General features: G+C 61.4%; 15 protein-coding genes across 15 annotated transcripts; 7 read left to right on the forward strand and 8 right to left on the reverse strand.

The window, feature by feature from the left end:
• Positions 1-56: 56 nt before the first annotated feature.
• OT_ostta01g00110 (unnamed product) lies at positions 57-641 on the reverse strand (the record flags this gene model as incomplete). Its single annotated transcript, XM_022985213.1, has 1 exon — positions 57-641. One exon carries the CDS (start codon positions 639-641, stop codon positions 57-59), a length of 585 nt encoding a protein of 194 aa, XP_022838115.1.
• A 308-nt stretch (positions 642-949) lies between these two features.
• Positions 950-2,440, forward strand: OT_ostta01g00120 (Protein of unknown function DUF4336; the record flags this gene model as incomplete). Its single annotated transcript, XM_003074025.2, has 1 exon — positions 950-2,440. The coding sequence occupies one exon, from the start codon at positions 950-952 to the stop codon at positions 2,438-2,440; it is 1,491 nt and encodes a 496-aa protein (XP_003074071.2).
• Positions 2,441-2,508: 68 nt separating this feature from the next.
• OT_ostta01g00130 (Thioredoxin-like fold) lies at positions 2,509-3,876 on the reverse strand (the record flags this gene model as incomplete). The annotated part of the gene is made up of 1 exon (XM_003074026.2): positions 2,509-3,876. One exon carries the CDS (start codon positions 3,874-3,876, stop codon positions 2,509-2,511), a length of 1,368 nt encoding a protein of 455 aa, XP_003074072.2.
• A 314-nt stretch (positions 3,877-4,190) lies between these two features.
• OT_ostta01g00140 (HAD hydrolase, subfamily IA) lies at positions 4,191-5,209 on the forward strand (the record flags this gene model as incomplete). Its single annotated transcript, XM_003074027.1, has 2 exons — positions 4,191-5,041; positions 5,095-5,209. 2 exons carry the CDS (start codon positions 4,191-4,193, stop codon positions 5,207-5,209), a joined length of 966 nt encoding a protein of 321 aa, XP_003074073.1.
• A 77-nt stretch (positions 5,210-5,286) lies between these two features.
• Positions 5,287-6,471, reverse strand: OT_ostta01g00150 (Phytanoyl-CoA dioxygenase; the record flags this gene model as incomplete). The annotated part of the gene is made up of 1 exon (XM_003074028.1): positions 5,287-6,471. The coding sequence occupies one exon, from the start codon at positions 6,469-6,471 to the stop codon at positions 5,287-5,289; it is 1,185 nt and encodes a 394-aa protein (XP_003074074.1).
• Positions 6,472-6,536: 65 nt separating this feature from the next.
• Positions 6,537-8,840, reverse strand: OT_ostta01g00160 (Dymeclin; the record flags this gene model as incomplete). The annotated part of the gene is made up of 1 exon (XM_003074029.1): positions 6,537-8,840. One exon carries the CDS (start codon positions 8,838-8,840, stop codon positions 6,537-6,539), a length of 2,304 nt encoding a protein of 767 aa, XP_003074075.1.
• A 412-nt stretch (positions 8,841-9,252) lies between these two features.
• Positions 9,253-10,040, forward strand: OT_ostta01g00170 (unnamed product; the record flags this gene model as incomplete). Its single annotated transcript, XM_022985214.1, has 2 exons — positions 9,253-9,354; positions 9,396-10,040. The coding sequence occupies 2 exons, from the start codon at positions 9,253-9,255 to the stop codon at positions 10,038-10,040; spliced, it is 747 nt and encodes a 248-aa protein (XP_022838116.1).
• Positions 10,041-10,194: 154 nt separating this feature from the next.
• Positions 10,195-10,440, forward strand: OT_ostta01g00180 (unnamed product; the record flags this gene model as incomplete). Its single annotated transcript, XM_003074031.1, has 1 exon — positions 10,195-10,440. The coding sequence occupies one exon, from the start codon at positions 10,195-10,197 to the stop codon at positions 10,438-10,440; it is 246 nt and encodes an 81-aa protein (XP_003074077.1).
• A 156-nt stretch (positions 10,441-10,596) lies between these two features.
• On the reverse strand, positions 10,597-12,986 carry OT_ostta01g00190 (Histidine kinase-like ATPase, ATP-binding domain; the record flags this gene model as incomplete). The annotated part of the gene is made up of 2 exons (XM_022985215.1): positions 10,597-12,648; positions 12,798-12,986. The coding sequence occupies 2 exons, from the start codon at positions 12,984-12,986 to the stop codon at positions 10,597-10,599; spliced, it is 2,241 nt and encodes a 746-aa protein (XP_022838117.1).
• Positions 12,987-13,169: 183 nt separating this feature from the next.
• OT_ostta01g00200 (UBA-like) lies at positions 13,170-14,045 on the forward strand (the record flags this gene model as incomplete). Its single annotated transcript, XM_003074034.1, has 1 exon — positions 13,170-14,045. One exon carries the CDS (start codon positions 13,170-13,172, stop codon positions 14,043-14,045), a length of 876 nt encoding a protein of 291 aa, XP_003074080.1.
• Positions 14,046-14,119: 74 nt separating this feature from the next.
• OT_ostta01g00210 (Ribosomal protein L36) lies at positions 14,120-14,600 on the reverse strand (the record flags this gene model as incomplete). The annotated part of the gene is made up of 2 exons (XM_003074035.2): positions 14,120-14,428; positions 14,595-14,600. The coding sequence occupies 2 exons, from the start codon at positions 14,598-14,600 to the stop codon at positions 14,120-14,122; spliced, it is 315 nt and encodes a 104-aa protein (XP_003074081.2).
• A 124-nt stretch (positions 14,601-14,724) lies between these two features.
• Positions 14,725-15,423, forward strand: OT_ostta01g00220 (unnamed product; the record flags this gene model as incomplete). Its single annotated transcript, XM_022985216.1, has 1 exon — positions 14,725-15,423. The coding sequence occupies one exon, from the start codon at positions 14,725-14,727 to the stop codon at positions 15,421-15,423; it is 699 nt and encodes a 232-aa protein (XP_022838118.1).
• Positions 15,424-15,465: 42 nt separating this feature from the next.
• On the reverse strand, positions 15,466-16,149 carry OT_ostta01g00230 (unnamed product; the record flags this gene model as incomplete). Its single annotated transcript, XM_003074037.2, has 1 exon — positions 15,466-16,149. The coding sequence occupies one exon, from the start codon at positions 16,147-16,149 to the stop codon at positions 15,466-15,468; it is 684 nt and encodes a 227-aa protein (XP_003074083.2).
• Positions 16,150-16,487: 338 nt separating this feature from the next.
• On the reverse strand, positions 16,488-17,984 carry OT_ostta01g00240 (FAD linked oxidase, N-terminal; the record flags this gene model as incomplete). The annotated part of the gene is made up of 1 exon (XM_003074039.1): positions 16,488-17,984. The coding sequence occupies one exon, from the start codon at positions 17,982-17,984 to the stop codon at positions 16,488-16,490; it is 1,497 nt and encodes a 498-aa protein (XP_003074085.1).
• Positions 17,985-18,158: 174 nt separating this feature from the next.
• Positions 18,159-19,034, forward strand: OT_ostta01g00250 (Inositol polyphosphate kinase; the record flags this gene model as incomplete). Its single annotated transcript, XM_003074040.1, has 1 exon — positions 18,159-19,034. The coding sequence occupies one exon, from the start codon at positions 18,159-18,161 to the stop codon at positions 19,032-19,034; it is 876 nt and encodes a 291-aa protein (XP_003074086.1).
• Between the last annotated feature and the right edge of the window lie 37 nt (positions 19,035-19,071).

Below are 19,071 nucleotides of genomic sequence, written 5' to 3' on the forward strand. Positions count from 1 at the left end.
CCACATTGTACATTATCAACATTGTATTATTGTTACAGAAGCATCGTATTCGTTCGCTAATAGTTATATCGACGCCTGCCACCGAGGAGTCGATTCCTCTGAGCGTTTTCCTTCGCGTGCTCTTCGGCGAATTTTTGCGCGAAGCCAATCTTTGGCCGCCGCTCATCCCTGACGACATCGGGAGCGTTCTCCCACGCCTGCCTATACATCGCACCCACCCGCACTACATCTATTTGACCGTCTTCGCATCTCCCATCGATCGCGCTCGTCGTCGCGTCACGATGCTTCCTCCGCGGTAGCGCGTCGGCGTGAAACCGTCGCGACGGCGCGTTCACCGTCTCAAACGCGTCCCCGTTCCACGGCGGCCTATCCATCGGCGTCGCCACCGCAAACGATCCACACCGAGCGGTCGCACCCGTCGGTCGTCGCCCGTCGTCGTCCTCATCACTCAATTCAAAATCGAAATCCACCTCACGCGCATCCTTCGCGCGCGCTCGTCCGCCGTTTTCTTCACCGTCTCCTCGTCCGCGTCGTCGTCGTTCGACGAGGTATCGCGCCACGACGTCATCGTCGATGTCTTCTCGACCCAATTGTTCGAGTTCGCGCTGCACCTCTCGCACGGTGACGAACGTCGACCCCATCGTCGATGGTCGCGCGAGGACTTTTCACGTCCACGGCTGTCGATCGCATCGCTCGAACGTCATCGCGCGGCGCTTTATCCGCGACGCATCGCCCGCGCGTCCGCGCGCGCGAGGCGAGGGCGCGATCGTCCGCGCGTGCGCGTACGAACGATCGCGCGCGTCGTCGGGACGTCGGCCTCGGCGTCGGCGTCGGCGACGGTGCGCGCGAGAGCGACGCGGGGACACTTTTTCGTCGACGGCTGATTCGCTCGATCCGTTCGCGCGTCTGGACGCGTCGCTTCGAGGGAGACGGACGAGAGCAGGGGAACATGGCGTCGCGCGTGATGTCGTTCTCGGTCGATCCGAGCGCGCGCGGGCGGCGGTCGATGAGCGCGCAGACGTCGACCTCGCGAAGGGCGGCGAGACGAGGCGCGGGCCGACGCGGTTCGGCGCCGGCGAGCGCGTTCACTCCGGAATCGATTCAGGAAGCTGTGATCGGACACATGGGACCGACGGTGCAGTTGGCGCTGAGCGCGCTCGGTGGGGGCGCCGCGGTAGCGCTCGTCGCGGCCAAGTTGGCGAGGGGCGCCGCGGCGAAGGACTCGGCGACGCAGCGCGGACGGACGCCGATGACGCGCGGGACTGGTGTTTCCGACGATAGCAAAGGACGAGGATACCTCATCGCGCCGCCACCGCTGTTTCCACTCGTTCCAGCGTTCGCCAGGCAGACGTACCGCTACGAAGTCGATCCAGGACGTATGTGGTTCTTCGAGCAAAAGCAAGGCATCGGGCTCGGATTGAACGTGAGCGTCAATGTGCGCATGACAGTCATCAAGCTGAAAACCGGCGGACTCTGGGTTCACGCGCCGGTAGCACCGACGACAGAGATGGTGGCTCTACTGGATGAGCTCGACGCGCCCGTCGAGCACGTCGTGTTGCCGACGACGCTGTTTGAACACAAAATTTTTGTCGGGCCGTTTCAGCGCAAGTATCCAAAGGCGCAGTGCTGGATCGTGCCACAGCAGTGGAGTTGGCCGGTGAATCTGCCGCCGCAATTTTTTGGCATCAATAAGACTGGAATTTTGGGCCAAGACCGCGCGCCTTGGGAGGATGAGTTCGAGTACGAACTATTGGTGCCTCCAGCTCTCGGCGTCGCTTCGTACGTATCGTTCGTCGAAGCTGCGTTTATCCACAAGCCGTCCAAGACGTTGCTCGTCACCGACGCCGTCGTGTACGTGTCTGAAAACATCCCGGATTGCATCCCTGACAGAGATCTTGAAGAGAGCGGAGACGACGATAACTTCACCATCCGCGCGCTCAAGTTGTTGAACCTGTTTGACATAAAAACAAAGGCAAAGAGTCGCACGATGACGTCCAAGGATATGAGCCGCGAGGAATTGCTGCGGCTTGGTTGGCAGCGCAACGCTCTGCAGGCTCTGTACTTTGGGCCGAACGACCTTCTCTCTCCGGAAGAAAGTTGGAAGGAAATAACGAACCGCCTAGTCGTCGCGCCAGTCGTCGGCACGCTAGTGTACGAGAATGTCCCAGAGCCAGTGAACGCGTGGGCTCGTCGCGTGGCGAAGTGGGACTTCAATAGAATCGTGCCGTGTCACTTCGACGCGCCGATTCGCGCCGGACCGCGCGAATTCCTTTCCGCCTTTTCCTTCTTGCCGTCTTCGCGACCGGAGAACGCCAAGGGAAGAGGCGGGGCGTATTATCCTAGCGAAGATATGATCTTGCTTCGAGGCGTCGCGGACTTCCTCCTGAACACTGGCGTCATCTTCACAGACGAGACGCGCCCGAAGCGCCCGAATATTTGATTTCTCCCCAAACAGCCGCAGCATTCGACGTTATCAATAGTTCAAGGTCGAATAAAAAATATCGTGTATTACACGGCCACCAACGCATCGATCATCCAATTTAAATACGCGCGCAGCTGTCGAGCGGCGGGATAGCTCATATCTCGCGGAACACCGATGCGATCTCGAAGGTACTCTAGTGATGCCACGGTCGGGGCAACCGCGTGCGATTCACCGCGACTCACGGCTGGTGCCGCCGCGGCGTCGGTGATTTCCGGTTTGATCATGGCGTGAACGACGAGTCGGAGTGCGGCGTCTACGGCGGGAATGTGTTCCTCACCAGGTTTGGCGTTCGGATCGGACAAAGGAGCCGAGTATCCGGGTGAACCTGGTGTACCACAGCCCCGAGCGGCGAAACGTGTCACGTTGACGTGATTTTCAATGACGCGCCTCGCCGCTTCCATGCGAGCGAGCGCGGGATCGTCCACGCCCCACCACGGCTCCATACTCGACTCATTCAGAGGGCCGAGTGGTAAACGCCAATCGACGCCGTTGACGCCATCGATCGCGTCCCGAGCCTGCACGTTATCGCCGTTTTCAGCGCATCCGCCCAGCTGTGGCGGAAGATCGTGCGCGTTCGTGTAGTAGTCACTCTTGATTCCGCGGTACACCTTACGCTGCGCCATCGCGGCGAACCATTTGTCGAGATTCGGCCATCGACCACCGTTGCCTTCGATTTTCAACCCCTTGTAGTACAGAATACTCGCCGCCATGCGCTCGAGAAACGGCGTGTACGCGATGTCTACGAGCGTGAATTCGGCGCCCATAAAGTACGGACCGCCGCCGGCGCCGAGCTCCGCGTCCACCGCATCCAATGTTTCGCAGTACATGCTTTGTGCCGAAGCATCGCTCCAGCTGCTCGTGATCCACTGCATCCATCGAGAGAATAACGCGCGCTCTAAGCGCATCAAAGTCTGCGCGCGTCGCATCTCCGCGCTTCCGGGTGCGTACGGAAGTAAACTTTTATGCTCGGTGAACTCGCTCTCGATGACATCCGCGATGACGCTCGACTCCGTGATCACCCGTCCATCGAGCTCAATCACGGGAAGAGCCCCGCTCGGAACTTTCGACGTAAAACTCTTCGGTTTGGAACCGTAGCATCGCATGTTGATTCGCTCCAACGTGTACGGCACGCGTTTCTCCTCGAGCTGCATCCAAATCTTCTGAGAGTACGGGCACCAAGACGCCGCGTCGCGATAGAGCTTTATCCTCGGCGTCGTCCCCGGCGACGCATCGAACGCGCGTTCGTTCGCCCGCGCGTCCGATTCCTCCGGATCCTTCACGAACGCCCCTCTCGTCGCCTCGTCCAGCGCCGTCCACGCGGGCGCGTCGACGCGCGCCCACGTCTTCGCCGTCGTCCCCCCGCGTCGTCGGTTCGCCATCCCGACCGCATCCATCGCCCGGTCGAGCGCCCGTTTCGCCGCACCAACGAACGCGTCGTCCGATGCGCCGATGCCCCGCCCCGCGCGCGCGACGCGTCGCCGTCGCCCCCGCGTGCGCGACGTCGACGTCGACGCCGCGATCGTCCCCGCGCGAACGCGCGCGCGCGGCATCGTTCGTCGTCGCTCGGCGCGCGCGCGGTGGGGATCGATGGACGACACGCGGGTGTCGCTGGTACACACCCGATACACTATCCATCCACGAGGCCCCGTCGACGCGGGCCCGGCGCCGCGCGCTCGCTCGCGACGCATCGCGACGCGCGACGACGGCGATGCGCGCGGGAACGAGACAAGGGGCCGCGCTCGCGGGGGCGCCCGTGCGCGCGACGCGCGGGCGCGCGCGTGGGCGATCGCGCGCGGGACGACGGGTGACGGAGGCGCTGCGGAATTTTGATTATCCCGAGGCGCTGTTGTTCGATTGCGACGGCGTGCTGTGCGAGACGGAGCGAGACGGACATCGAGTGACGTTTAATAAGACGTTCGAGGAGTTCGGGATCCCGCACGCGTGGGACGTGGAGGTGTACGGTGAATTGTTGAAGATTGGCGGCGGGAAGGAGCGCATGACGCACTACTTTGACTCCGTCCCGGACGCGGAACCGTGGAAGAGCGTGACCGATCCGGAAGAGCGCAAGGAGCTGGTGAAAAAGCTTCACGCGAGAAAGACGGAAATGTTCTTGGAGCTCGTGAACCAAGGCGCGTTGCCGCTTCGACCGGGGGTAAAGCGCATGGTGCGCGAGGCGCTCGATCACGGCGCCAAGGTTGCCGTGTGCTCGACGTCAAACGAAAAGGCGGTGCAAGGGATCGTGAACACCATGCTTCCGGAGTTCGCCGATCGCATGCCCGTCTTTGCGGGCGACATTGTGCCGAAGAAGAAGCCCTCGCCGGATATTTATCAGCTCGCGGCGAAGACGCTTGGCGTCGATCCGGCTCGCTGCGTCGTCGTCGAGGACACTCATATCGGAACCTCCGCGGGCAAGGCCGCTGGTATGCGTGTTTGCGTGACAAAGAGCATCTACAGTGAAGAGGAAGATTTCTCTCGCGCGGATGCCGTGTTCGATTGCTTGGGTGACGAGGGCGACGAACGCGTCAAATTCCATCAGCTCACCACTCCGGGTGATTTCTGGTAACCGCCCCCTGCTTGTTTGCGCACGCATTGTCTGATTTCGAAACTCATAGGCTGAATCCTCCACTTCCCGTGGACTACGATGGGAACTGGTACGCAGGTGATGAACCGGCGGTTGACGATAGATTGACGCCCGAGGAGCGCGCGATCCTGGCTGACCTCGACTAGCAATCCTGCGTGAGGAATTCTTTTCAATATCAAGAATGATGAGTGTGTATGTCTTGCAACGTCTATATCGCGAATCGCTAAGGCCACACGATTGGTAACTCAAAATGCTTCGCCACCGCACCCGGCTGAAGATCACGCAACCAGGTCTCGTACGACCACTCGTCTTCTGCGTGCGGCGTGCGACGGAGCTCTTCCGTTTCGAGTCGTCTCGCGCCATCGGCAAAGTAGCAAACACTCAGGGCATACCGCGGTACCGAATCCTTCGGCTGTGGCGGACTCCAATGCAAAGCCCATCCGTGGTGTGCGGTGAGATCACCCAAGTCCAGCTCGTCGTACGTGTCGATTTCATACCTCCCTTCCAAATCCGACATGCCCTCGATCGTTCGCCAATACGGCAGCGCGAAGTCTCTGTGGGACCGATTCGCAAAGTGCAGCGCCGCATCGTCCTCGTCGAGCGAACGCAAAGGAATCCAAAGCGTTACGAAGTCGTTGGTGTCGAGAGGCACCATGTTGAGGTCGCTGTGCCAATTCGTCTCAGCCATTCCGGGCTCCTTTACGAAGACGCACGACTGATAAATTCTAGCTCGTTCGCATCCCATGAGTTCGGCCGCGATCTTGGCGAACTGTTTGCTCATGATGTACTCTCGAGCGGGGCTGCTTTCGTTTCTGTGCAAGTTGAAAGTCTGCAAAAATCCCACGTCTTCCTGAGAATGTTTCTTCAAAGCGCGCTTGCACTCTTCCACATCCTTAAGCTCCGTTGTGCGTGCGTCGGGACACAGCACCGACACCCTGTGTCTGTACGCCTCTAATCGTCTCGCTATTATTTCTCCGGTGACCGCCTTTACCATTGGAATCATCTCCACACCCTCCACGGCGCGTCGAATGCACACGTGTCCTTCTCGCTCGTAGTGCAACTGTTCCTCGAGCGTCACCTCCCGCGGGTCGTCGAACAACACCGTCGTCCCTCGCGACACGTCCTCGAACGCCTTCGCGCTCGTTCGCGGGGCGACCGCACGAAGGACCTCGGACGCGCGAACGCCTCGCTCGCTTCGTGACGTCGTCGCTCGCGGCGTGTCTTGACGCGTTTTCTCCGCACCACCGGCGGCGCGTTGTTCATTTTTAAAGTCTCGCTGTTTGCCGCGAGCGGGCGGTTTCGCCCAGTCCGGCGCGTCGGCGCGTTTGGGCCTTCGATCGCGACCGCCGCGCCCACCGCGCGCGGGCGCCGCGGCGGCGACGGTTCCGTGTCGAGACGACGCGTGCATGAGTCGCGCGTCGCGCAGTGGCGGCGTGCGACGTCGGTCGTCATTTTACAATCGTTCGTTAGTTCTCAGACGAGATCAGACTGCTCGTCAGAAAAGGACGCGCCGAGATCGAAATCGTTCGACATCGAGATCGAACTCGATGAGAAGAGGGCGACGCTGCTCGCTCGCCAGTACACGCCGCTCTGCGCGACGACGGCTCCCCAGATGTACGGAATCATAAAGTACGGCGCGCTTTCCTCGTCTTCGACGTACTCGAAAGCCATCGGGTAGAAATTGTGAATTGCGCAATCACTACAGTTACCGTTGCGAAACTTGGTCGGACTCGGTGAACGATCCAAGGAGTTCTCGGAGATGATTCGCTTGATGCAACCGACTGACATTGGACTGTCGGCGCCTTTGCTTCTCACTGCGTCGTGATAGTGCTCCATCACGCACTCAATGTTCTGCACGTATTCAGCGAACGCCGCGTCCGTGCGGTATCCCACCACTAACTCCTCCTTGTGCATGAGAGCGTACACAATTTCTGGGTTTTGTTCGAGCGAGTTGAGATCTGTCGTGAGACAGTTGAGAATCTCAAACGCGATTCGGATGAAGTCTTCGCACACTGCGATTTCAGAACGCGGAGTGTGCAGCGCCTGCTCCTGTAAATCCTTGTTTTCCGCACTCAACAACCTCGCGCGCTTCTTCGTGAGGAGCTCCAATATGTTTACGAGACGTTGAGCGGCGTATCCGGAAATGTCGCGCGTGACGCCAGCCATGTTCGCGATCACTCCGAGCACGCTCAGATCCCTCGATATCTTCGTCGATTCTGAGCAATTGTATTTGAGCGCTCGGGAAAGAACGACAAACATCAAGCTACCCATCGAACTTTTCTCGATGATGCGTTCCTTGTACCAAGCGGTCGACGAGCATTTCTGTGTCTGCATCAGTCTGTTGAAACCCACGTCTTGGGATAGAATCAGCAACGACGTGATGATGAGCTGCGAGACGTGCGTGATGCCGTCCATTTCCGCCTCGTATAGCTCTCTTATGAGATTTTCCACGAGACGCTTCGCTGCCGACCCTTTCGAGCCCAAGTAGGCGACGAATCGCGAGTTTGTCGAAAGCAGCGTGTACAACGTCAACAAACCAGAATCGGTCGACGACGATTCGCTGAGCGCCTCGCATGTTTTTTCGAAATTCACCAGCGTCGCGTCGCGCTTGCCCGACGAAACGGAAGATCGCGCTGAAACGTCTCTCATCCCCTTCACCGCCTCTCTGAACGGGTTCTTGACGTTTGGATCGAAAGCGCCCTGCGCGCAGAGTGCCAAGAATAAATTGCTGAATTCATCCGCCAACGGCGACTGCGTGGAGTGCGTGCATCGCACCAAATTGTGCGCCACTCGCTTCGATCGGCACGACTGCGCAGACTTGTCTGAACGCGAAGGAAATAACGCACTGAACGCGCTGACGAGTCCTCTAGTGACCCCACATTTTTCGTCGTCTCTGTTAGCCGGGAGTGCGCAAATATCTCCGCTATTCGGCGGACGAGCCACGATTTGCCGTAAAAGTGAGCACATCAACGTTCCTGTCATTTTCGAATCACTCGCGCCGAGCTTCAATAACGACATCGCGAGCGGATGACCCATCTCTCGCGCCTCGACGTCGGTGAGGTCGAACGCCAACTGCGACGAGCACGTGATGAGTAAGACTCTCGCGCACGCCGTGTGCAACGCCATCGTCTGCGTTGTCACGCGCTTTTTGCCCAATGTGTTCGCGCACGCGAGCATCAAATCATCGAACGGTGACCTCGCGCGCGTGGACGCACCGGAAGCGGTGACGCTTTCCCAACGTGCGTCGTACTCAAACGTTTTGGCCAAATTTCTCAAACTCTCGCTTCGGGCTCCTCCGAGCGCTTGAACACCGACCGTCGTCCCCCCACTCTCGCTCGCGAACTCGATAAAGTACTTGATGAACGTCCCCGCGAGCACGGTGACGTTAATCGCGCTCACCGGCGTCGCGTGCGCCCCCGCGGCGCCGATCTGCGTCGCCGCGTGTCTCACCAATTTGTACAACCCCCCACTTCGCGCGTTCTTCGCGTACAACGATCGCCCGTACGGCCGCAGCATTTCATCCAACGTCCGTTCGCTCATCGCCGTCAGCGGTTCGCTCGACGCGTTCCCTAATTCATACCAAAACACATCCATCGCGTCCGGCGTCTCGCGCGTCGCTTCGCACATCGCCTTGAGCCCTCGCCGAAGCTCGCTCGCGCTCTCTCTCCCGCTCGTCGACGTCCGTCGTTCCGATTCCATCACCGTCTCGCGCGCTTTCAAGCCTCGACGCGCGCGTCGCGCGTCGTCGTCCACGCCGTCGTCATCCATCTCCGGCATCGCGTCCACGGTCTCACGCGCGCACGTCGCCTTTCCCGACGCGCGCGCGTCCTCCACCGCGCGCGCGCCGTCGCGTCCGTCCACGGACGGTGCGACGCCCATGGTCCACGACCTCGGGCGTCGAGAGATGTCGCGCGCGCGTGACGATGGCGACGTTTTCAATTCGAGCGCCGCGTCGCCCATCGCACGTCGCACATCGCGTCGCGTCCGCGCGCGTCGGCGTCGTCGCGTCGTCGCGCGACGCGCGTCGTCTCCGGCGTCGTCGCCGGTGCCGTCGCGCGCGCGACGTCGAGCGGGCGCGGACGACGGAGAATTAATCATGGGACGAGGACGCGCGCACGGCGAGGCGTCGACGGCGACGCGGCGAGAGGTCGCGCGCGGGGCGATCGCGACCGCGAGCGGGGCGACGGCGATGGCGAGCGCGGCGGTGGTGACGCAGGTCGTGGGCTTGGTCCTCGGCGTGGGCTGCGGAAGCGCGATGGGGGCGGGGACGGCGGCGGCGGCGGCGGTGGAGGCGCCGTCTTCGCGGGCGCGGCGGCGCGCGCGAGCGCGGAGGCGTGGATGGAACGAACGAACGGGCGCGCGCGAACGCGGTCGAGGACGAGTGGGGAGAGCGTGCGGTGGGACGTCGCGAACGTGGACGAGGGTGACGTCGCGAGGGACGCGGGCGTGGGCGTGGCGACGTTCGCGGCGCTGAGTCGGGGAAATTTGGGACGTCTACTTCCGAGCGACGTCTCGCGCGTGGGCGCTAACGCGACGCGGAGCGCGCCGGCGAGAGGGAGTGACTACGCGAGCGAAGCGCAGAAACGCGCGCTGCGGCGATGGTTCAAGAAATTTGGCTGCCATCACTGCGGGAGCACGCGCGGGAAAGTCATCGGCGACCACATGCCGCCGAATAAGCTGGCTTTCGGAAGCGGCGCGCGCGCGGCGGCGAATCGCGGGGCGTCGCTCCCGCGACGAGTGTTTAACTTTGTCCGAGGCGTTCCTCTGCAACGCTTCTACCCCCAGTGCGAGGCGTGTTCGGCGCTGCAGAGCGCCGCCGTGCGCTCGGGCGCGACAAAACTCGTCGTCCACTCCGTCGGCGTGCGATGCGCCGCGCTCGCCGGCGCCGCCGTGGGCGCGTCCGCGCTGCACTTTGACGAGATGAAAATATTTGTGGAGCGCGCGTGCGAGCGCGCGCGCGGACTCCTTCGCGTCTGAGCGACACCCGCGCGTAGACGCCGTGTAACGCTTCGCCCTCGCAGCCGCCGCCGCCGCACACGCTCGCGCGCGTCGGACGCTCCGGGTCGGCACCGGCGCGAGCGACGCGCTTCTCCCGGCACATCGACGCCCCGCGCGCGCGCGCTCGCCCCGAATGGTGGCCCCGGGATGGCAGAATAAGAAGAAGCGAGGCTTGAAGAAGCGCGACGGCGCGAATTCCAAGTCACTCAAGGCGAAAAAGGGCGCGTCCGTGAAGCACAAGGACGCGATGAAGCGCGTGAGCGGACCGAAGCGAACGGGGAAGGCGATTCGTAAGGCGATCAAGGCGGAGCGACGGGCGATTCGGAACGCGGCCGAGGAGGAGGCGAAGGGGGGAGGCGACGTGCACATGGCGGGGTGAAACGCGAGCGGGTGAAACGCGACAGAATGTAATTCAATCGGACGCGAGGTAGAGCTCGCATAAAGAATTGACTGAAATATTATAAAAATATAATCGGTATCGCTCGAGAAAGTGACGTGTCGAGATCGATGCCTGTGCTCGCGCGCGCTAAGGGTCTCATACGATTTCGGGGGTGATGCAGCCGTCGTCGGAAGAGTTCTCAGCGGCGGCGGCTTGCGCGGTCATGAGCTTGAACACGCGACTGGCGAAGACGGATGGCTTGTCGATGGAGAAACCAGACGTCAACAAGGCGGTGTCGAACAAGAGCTGGCAAGAATCGGTGGCTTCTTTGGAGCCGGCTTCCTTCAGCTTGCGCAACTGCGCGATGACGGGAGAACTCGGGTTGATTTCCATCGTCTTTTTGCCCTTCATGTAATCGGACGCGCGGTTGTCACCCATGGCCTGTGCTTTCATGATACGTTCCATGTTAGCCGACCAGCCAAACTTGGAGGTCACGAGAACGCACGGGGTGTCGGTGAGACGATTGGACACCGTCACCTTTTCAACTTGCGTGCCAAGAGTCTCCTTCATCCAGTCCGTAAGGTCCTTGAATTCCTTCTCAAGCTCCTCGAGCGCAGCCTTGTCTTTTTCATCTTCATCGCCCATATCGAGCGCTTCCTTGGAAGCGTCGACGATCGGCTTCTCCTTGAACGTGGCCAAATTGGCCATGGCGACTTCGTCAATAGGATCGAGCAGGTAGAGGACTTCGAAGCCCTTTTGCTTGAGCTTCTCAAGGAACGGCGACGCCTCCGCGGCGTCTCTGTTATCGGCAGCGACGAAATAGATGCTTTTCTGAGCCTCCGGCATGTCGTTCACGTACTGGTCCAGGCTTCGCAGATCCCCGTCGCCGCTACTCTTGGAGGTGGTGAATCGCAAGAGTTCAGCCAAATCCTTACGGTTGTCCGCGTCTTCGATGACACCGAGCTTGAGGTTGCGGCCAAAGTTATCCCAGAACGTGTCGTAGTCATCATTGTCTCGTTCCGCGATATCGCGAAGCATGTCGAACGTCTTGCGGATCAGGCGCTTGCGAATAACGCGAACGACGCGGGATTCTTGAAGAATTTCGCGCGAAACGTTGAGCGGCAAGTCGGAAGAGTCCACGACGCCTCGGACGAAGGTGAGGTATCGCGGTAACAGCGAGTCGTCGAACTCGTCAGAGATGAACACACGTCGAACGAAGAGCTTGATCGCCTTGGACTTAGACATCATGTCTTGCTGCTCGAATGGAGCCATACCCGGGACGAAGAGGATGGAGCGGAACTCGATGTCACCCTCAACGGCAAAGTGGGAGTGGGCGAGTGGATCGAGGAACTCCTTGAACGTGGCCTTGAAGAATTCATTGTAGGATTCTTGATCGACGTCCTTGGGCGAACGCACCCAGATGGGCTTGTCGTTGTTGGCCGTCGTCCACTCTTCCACTTGCTCGAACTCCTTCTTTGTCACCGGCTGCGGCTCGGGCTCGGTGAACTCCTCACCCTTGGCCTCAGCCTCGATCTTCTTCTTCGTCCAAGCCTCCTTGAGGGCATCCGTCGACTGTTGATCGACAACTTCCTTTTCCTTGTTCTTCTGTGCCCAGACGTCGATCGGGAAAGAGATGAACTCGCTGTACGTCTTCACGAGCGACTGCAGCTTGTCCCCAGATGCGAATTCTTCGCACCCCTCCTTGAGATGCAAGACGATCTTCGTGCCCCGAGACATCGCTTCGTCAGCTTCCTTGACGGTGTACGAGCTGCTGTTGATCTCGGATTCCCACATCCACGTCTTATCGTCTCCGGTGGCCGCTTTCGTGAACACCGTGATCTTGTCCGCAACCAAGAAGGCTGAATAAAAACCGACGCCGAATTTGCCGATCAAGTTTTCGCCGTCGCTCTGACTCTTGAGCATCTCCATGAATTTGGCGGTTCCAGAGCGCGCAATCGTACCGAGCGAAGAGACAAGATCATCTCTGCTCATGCCGATACCGCTGTCCTCGATCGTGAGCGTCTTCGACTCCGGATCACCGCGAATCTTAATGCGCAGTTCCTCGCCCGCTTGCATCGCGCTCGAATCGCTCAGGGAGACGAATCGAAGCTTGTCGCACGCATCGCTCGCGTTCGACACGAGCTCGCGGAGGAAAACGTCCTTGTTGCTGTACAGCGAGTTCACGATCAAATCCATTAATCGGTGCACCTGCGTCGCCGCGCGCGCGTCTCTCGTCAGTCGTCTCTCCAAAAGTTTCTAGAAGCGCTTTTCCAAGCCCCGCGTCATCCCTCGAATGCCCACGCATCCGTCGAGCGATCGCCAACCGTCGAGCGCGCGCGCACGAAATCATAACCCACCTCGGCCTGGTACTCAAACGTCTCCGGTTCCGCCACCGCGCGCGCGTTCAGGGCGTACAATCCTCTCGACGGTCGCGCCGCCGCCCGCTCGGCGCGTCTCATCGTCCCCTTCGTTCGCTCGTTCGCCCGCCCGGCGCGCGCGTTCGCGCGCGCGCCCGTCGTCTTCATCCCCGTCTGCATCGTCGCCATCGTTCGCGGTGTCCCCCGCGCGTTCGCGTCTGCGGCGTCGACGCGTCGACGACGCGCGCCGTCGTGCCTCGGCCGAGTGTACGTTCGTGTGGGCGAAACAGTCTGGGCTGTGACGACGCCACGCGCGCCATCGCGCGATCGACGCCCTCGCACGCGCGCGCGCGGCGTCGCTCGCGGCGAGCGATGCTCGACCTCGAGCGGCGATTCCGCGGCGCCCCGTTCGCGCGCGCGCTCGCGTGCGGGGTCGTCGTCGCGACGGTGTACGCGCGAACGCGCGCGCGGGGCGCGACCGCCGCGTCGTGGATCTTCGCCGACCGTGACCTCGCGTCGAAGAGCTCGGCGTCTCGCGTCTCGTGGGTTCTCACGCGCGCTTTGTGCGGTGAGTTGGCGTTCGCGCAGGACGCGTTCGAGCTCGTCGTCGGGATGTCCGCGCTGAGCGGGACGGCGGTGGAGCTCGAGCGGCTGGCGTCGACGAGAAGATTATTGGGAATCGTTCTCGCGGCGTCGATCGCGTCGAGGGTGTGCGCGCGGGCGATCGAAAATGTGTTCGCGGTCGACGCATCCGCGCGCGTGTCGGGGCCGTACGCGCTGGTGTTCGCGTTGGTGTGGATTTGGAGCGTGGAAAAGCCCGCGACGTCGAGCTTCGCCTTCGGCGCGTTCGGCCCGCGGTTCACGATTTATTTCAACGATAAATCAAAAATGGTGCTCATGTCAATGCTTTTGGCGCTCAAGGGAGGGGTTTACGGCGCGTGCGCGGCGATATGCGGCGCGTTCGGAGGGTACACGGTGACTCACGGTATCGGGACGTCTAACGACGCGTTGCTCGTCTTCCCGGATTGGGTGGTCACCGTGTTGCGTGGCGGAGCGAGGAAGCAACCAATCTACAGAATGCGAGCGATGAGGGCAGCGGCGGGCGGTGGCGTTCCGTCGCGCGCGCCGAGCGAGGAGAACATTAGACTTTTAGTCAGCATGGGCTTCGACGCCGCCGTCGCGGCGAGAGCGCTCCGTCAGGCCAACGACGACGTGCCGCGCGCGACGACGATACTTCTCGGCGGATGATGCAAATTCGAGTCGATGACAAATCGGTTAGCTTGTTTCTAGAGATCTATAGCGTTTGTACAACAAATCACTCGTCACCGAGCGATCCTCGGCAAGAGAGACGTCGGCGCGCGCGACTTCGCCTGAGCGACGCCCACCGCGCTCGCGTCGATCGCAGACCCCACCCGAGCGCTCTCGCAGCACGTGCGCTCGACCTCACCACCGCTCGCCGCGAATCCCTCGCTCGCCGCGAATCCTTCGTGCGCGCGCGTCCCGCCCGCCGCCTCCGTGTGCGCGCCTTGTCTCTGTTTATGCTTGGGCGTCTTCGAGCACACCACGAAGAGCCGGCCGCGTCGCTTCACGATCCTGCACGCCTCGCACAGCCTTTTAATCGACGTTCGAACCTAGTCGCGCGCGCCCGAGGTCAGTCATCGCCCGTCGACGTTTCCATCGCTCGCGAGCGATCGCTCGGGGTAGGTTCTCGCGCGCATCCGCGTCTCACCGCGCCGTCGTCGCCGCGTCCGCGCGCGCGTGGTCGCGCCCGTCATTTCGCGTCGTCGTCGCGCGCACCCGCATCGTCGCGCGCGCGCTCGCGTCGCGCGCCCGGCACTGACGCCGCGGCGCGTCCCGACGCCATCGTCCCGCGCGTCCGAGCGCGTCGCGATGTCGCGCGCTCGCGTCGCGCGGTGAGACGCGCGCGATGGGTCGAGAGAATTTTTTTCACGTCGAAAAGCACGCGAACGACGCGTTGCACAACCCACCGAGCGCGGGACGGACGCACACCCATCGAGAGATCGACGCGGCGAGCCGAGCGTTGGGACGACTGGACGACGGTTTTCGAAGGAAACGATCGAGGGCGAGCGATGCGAGCGCGTCGCGAGGTCTCAGGGCGGGAGACGTCGTCGTCGTCGACGGCGCGGTCGTGCGCGTGAACGTGGACGCGCGACCGGCGGAGACGGCGACGCGGGCGACGCGGCGAGAGGAGGTCACGCGCGCGCTCGCATCGACGCGAACGTTCGCGGAGCCGGAGCGATGGAAGACGATGAATCGAATAGAGATGGGAGGTACGGGTGGGGCGACGCAGCTGAGGGAGGCTCGCCGGGCCGCGCTCGGGCTCGATGGGGGACGACGTCGAGAACGCGACGCGGACGACGATGACGGGCCGACGGTAGTTCCAGAGGAAGACTTGCACTTCGTGGACGGATGGGCGATATCAACGGGCGAGGAGACGAGAGGTCGAATCAAAGAGGTGCCAAAAGAAGAACCTCCCGAACCACTCGAGAAGGTGAATGATAAATCGTTGGCGACGATTGGACGCAAGGCGAAGCGCCGAAAGAGAGAGAAGGTGGGCGCCGCGAACGTTGGACGTGGCGCCTTATCGTTCGACGCGGACTATTGATTCCTGTTGTAAATCTAGTGTGTACTTGCACGCGCGTTACAATCACATGACCACGCAGCTCTCCTCTGACGTTGGCTCTTCCGACTTTCTTGGCGACATCGATGTCTGCGTCTCGAGCGTCGACCCGCTCGACGATTGCGACGAATTCCTATAATATGACGGAGCTTTCGCGAGCTCTGGATTCTTCAGCGCCAGCTCCCTCACCGCGCGCTTATCCACCTTCATCGGCTTCGTTTCCTTCGACGGAACCACGACTTCCTCCCTAGCGAGTACTGATGGCTCTGCGATGACTGCGCGCGCTTCTTTCTCCACTTCCAGCGTCTCCTCCGCCTCTTCCTCGTCTACTTCGACGATATCTAATTTTCTACACTTCGCAGCCGCTTCGTCGACGAGCGCATCGATAGCGTCGTTTCCAGACGCTTCGGCGACGTCTCGGGGCGCGTCCTCCAAGCTCGCGGGCGCTGTCTCGTCCTCCGCCGCGTCGAACACCAATCTCGTCGCGCCCACGTCGACGCGCGGCGGCGTCCACTGGTTCTCGAATCTTCTAAACTCACTCACGACCACCGGCGTGTTCGGCATGGATTTCACTCGCCGTCTCGTCTCCGCTCTTTCTCGAGCCGTGCGCACGCGCTCGAACGCCCGCTCCGTGGCGCGCGCGATGGAGTCCAGTTCCTCCTCTTGACGCTCTCGCGAGCTCATCGGGCTCGACATGGCCGATCGCGACATCGCGTCCGTCGCTCCTCACTTGCTCTTTCGCTCGATGGTCGCGTTCGCGCGCTCTAAATCTCTGTCGAGTCGATGCGACAGTATCAACAGCGTCACCGGAACGATGCCGAGCGCCAAGACGACCAAGAGTGGATGGGCGAGGACGATGGACTCGAAACGATCACGCAGAGGTTTCAACGCGTCTTTGGTCGCGTCGTGCAGGAGCTCGAAGTCCATGCGAGACGCGTGAGGCGCTCTGTGCGGCGTCACGAGCTGCTGACATAGTTCGTTTAGCGAAGCCGCCGTCGAGAGCACAAAATTACTACCGAGAGGTGACTCGGCGACGCTTGTAGAAATATTTACAGTCTACTCATTGGTGTCGAAGCTGCCGCGCGCACGGCGGCGACGGGGAGGACCTTGCGTGGGTTCATTATTCCGAGCGGATCGAGCGTCTGCTTCATCGTCGCCATGAGCGCGACGGCTTTCGCATCCTTGCTATAGTGAATTTCCTCCGCCTTCATGAGTCCTAAACCGTGTTCAGCGCTGATGCTGCCGCGTTCATCGCGCACGTACTCGTACACGAAGGGCTCGATCGCGCGCTCGATGGCGTCGTCGTACTCGGCGCACGATATATTCAAATGCAAGTTTCCATCGCCGAGGTGGCCGTATCCCAAAACCTTGACCGATGATCCAAACTTTGGTTCGAAACGCTCGCGCAAAGTCGTAACCAAGTTATACATTCTCGCGGTGGGAAGTGAGACGTCGTACTTGTACACCGCTCCGGCGTACTTGAGGGCAACCGAGATGCGTTCGCGAAGCGTCCAGAGTGCGAACGCGTGTTTCTCGTCTCTTCCCACGACACCGTCAACGACGATACCCCGACGCCTGACGATGCTTAAAAATGACTTCAACTTGGCCGAGTCGTGCTTTGCGACGCTACCGCTCGTCTCGACGACGACGTAAAACGCGCGCGGCTTACCCGGGAGCGGGTCGCGCGTCCCCTTGAGTTGCGCCAGCACCAGTTCCAAACTCTCTCGATCGAAGAACTCGTACGCGCTCAGAACTTCGCCCAAGTTTTCCCTCGCCAATTTTAACATCTCCACGCACTTGGCGAACGATTCCAATCCGAAGAGTGCGACGTGCACGCTCAGCGGCGCGCGCGGCGTGGAAATCGCAACCTTTGTCACCAATCCGAGCGTTCCCTCGGCCCCGATGAATAACTGTTTTAAATCGTACCCGGTGTTGTCCTTCCTGAGTGTGCGCATGAGATCCAGCACCTCGCCGTTCGCCAGGACGACCTCCAAGCCCAAAACGCTCCCTCGCAGACTTCCGTATCGTAGCAGACGCAAGCCGCCCGCGTTGGTGGACACGCACCCGCCCATCTGACACTTCCCTTTCGCCCCTAGATCGAGCGGTACCGTCATCCCACGACTCCGCACCGCGCTCTCTAAGTCTTCCAAAACCACCCCGGCCTCGCACGTCGCGCACCCCGCGTCCTCGTCCACGCTCAGTATCCCGTTCATTCGTTCCATGCACACCACCACCTCTCTCGCCTCCGTCGGCGTCGCGCCGCCCACTAACCCAGTGTTCCCTCCCTGCGGCACGATCGGCGTGCGATATTCCGCGCACAAACGCACGATCGCCCGCACCTCTTCCGTCGTCCTCGGCAGCGTCACGCACAGCGGGCGTCCTCGATACTTATTTTGCCAATCCACCGCGTACTTTTCCATCGCCGCATCCGTCGTGCGCACGCGCGCGTCGTCGCCACCGAGCGCGCGCGCGAGCGCTCGCACGAGCGCGTCGTCCGTCGTCCTCGACGTCGACGCATCGCTCGTCCGAGTCGTCGGTCGCGACATGCAGCGCGCGCGAGTGCGGACGAGGGTCGACGACGCGACGCGAACCGAAGCGTCGCTCGGCATTCGTCATCCGTCGACACGCGTCGCTGGATCGACGCGCGCGCGCGCTCGCGAGCGCGCGCGCGCGGGCATCGCGCGCGGTCGATCGACCGCGCGCGCGTCCCGATCGCCCGCATGGAGCTCGTGGACTTCGAGACGCAGGTTGCGGGAAACCACGCACACGGGTTAACGACGAAACGATCGCCGTGTGGGACGTGGTTCTATAAGCCCGAACTCGCGAGCGACGCGCGAGGGACGAACGAACGCGCGTTTTACGACGCGTACGTCGATCGCGCGTGGGATGGGGGTGCATCCGTGGAGGGCGGCGCGGCGACGCCGCGGAGCGCGCTGGAACGCGCGTTCGTGGACGCGCGCGTGCCGAGGTGCCCGACCGCGGTCACGGGAGCGAACGACGACGCGCTGGACGTCGAGGGATATCTACGGTTGAATAATTTGACCCACGGGTACGAGCGAGCGTGCGTGATCGATCTGAAGATTGGAACGCGCACGTGGGACCCGGCGCACTCGAAGGAGTACGTGGAGAAGCGGAAGGCGTCGGACGAGGGAACGACGCTCGCCACTTTGGGATTCAAGGTGTGCGGGGCGCGATATTTCGATGCGAATGGCGCGCTGGTGAAGATATCGCGAGCCCGGTGTAAGGAGATTCGCTCGAGTGAAGAGTTGACGCGGGAGTTGCTCGAAGACTTTGTGCGCGACCCGGCGAGCGGTGAGGCGAACAACTGGTTCTGGCCAGCGCTGTTGCGACAGCTCCTGAGTGAGCCGCTGCGTTTGCTGAAGCATCGATTGGTGGGAACGTCGCTTCTCGTCGTTTATGAGAGCGGTCGATTAGCGCCTGCCTCGGATAGCGCGGTGTGCGCGCCAGAAGCAAAGTTGGAAGCGCGTTATATTGATTTTTGTCACTCGGTGCTCAAGGAGAGCGTCGACGAAGTGGATGAGAATTTCGAAGCTGGACTGAAACTGTTCCAGCGATTCGTAGAAGAAAATAGATAGAGAGAGAGATGATTCGTTTTTTACTATATGGTATATG

Source organism: Ostreococcus tauri (genome assembly GCF_000214015.3).
Source record: "Ostreococcus tauri WGS project CAID00000000 data, contig chromosome 01, whole genome shotgun sequence".
In the NCBI taxonomy this organism is placed as follows: Eukaryota; Viridiplantae; Chlorophyta; class Mamiellophyceae; order Mamiellales; family Bathycoccaceae; genus Ostreococcus; species Ostreococcus tauri.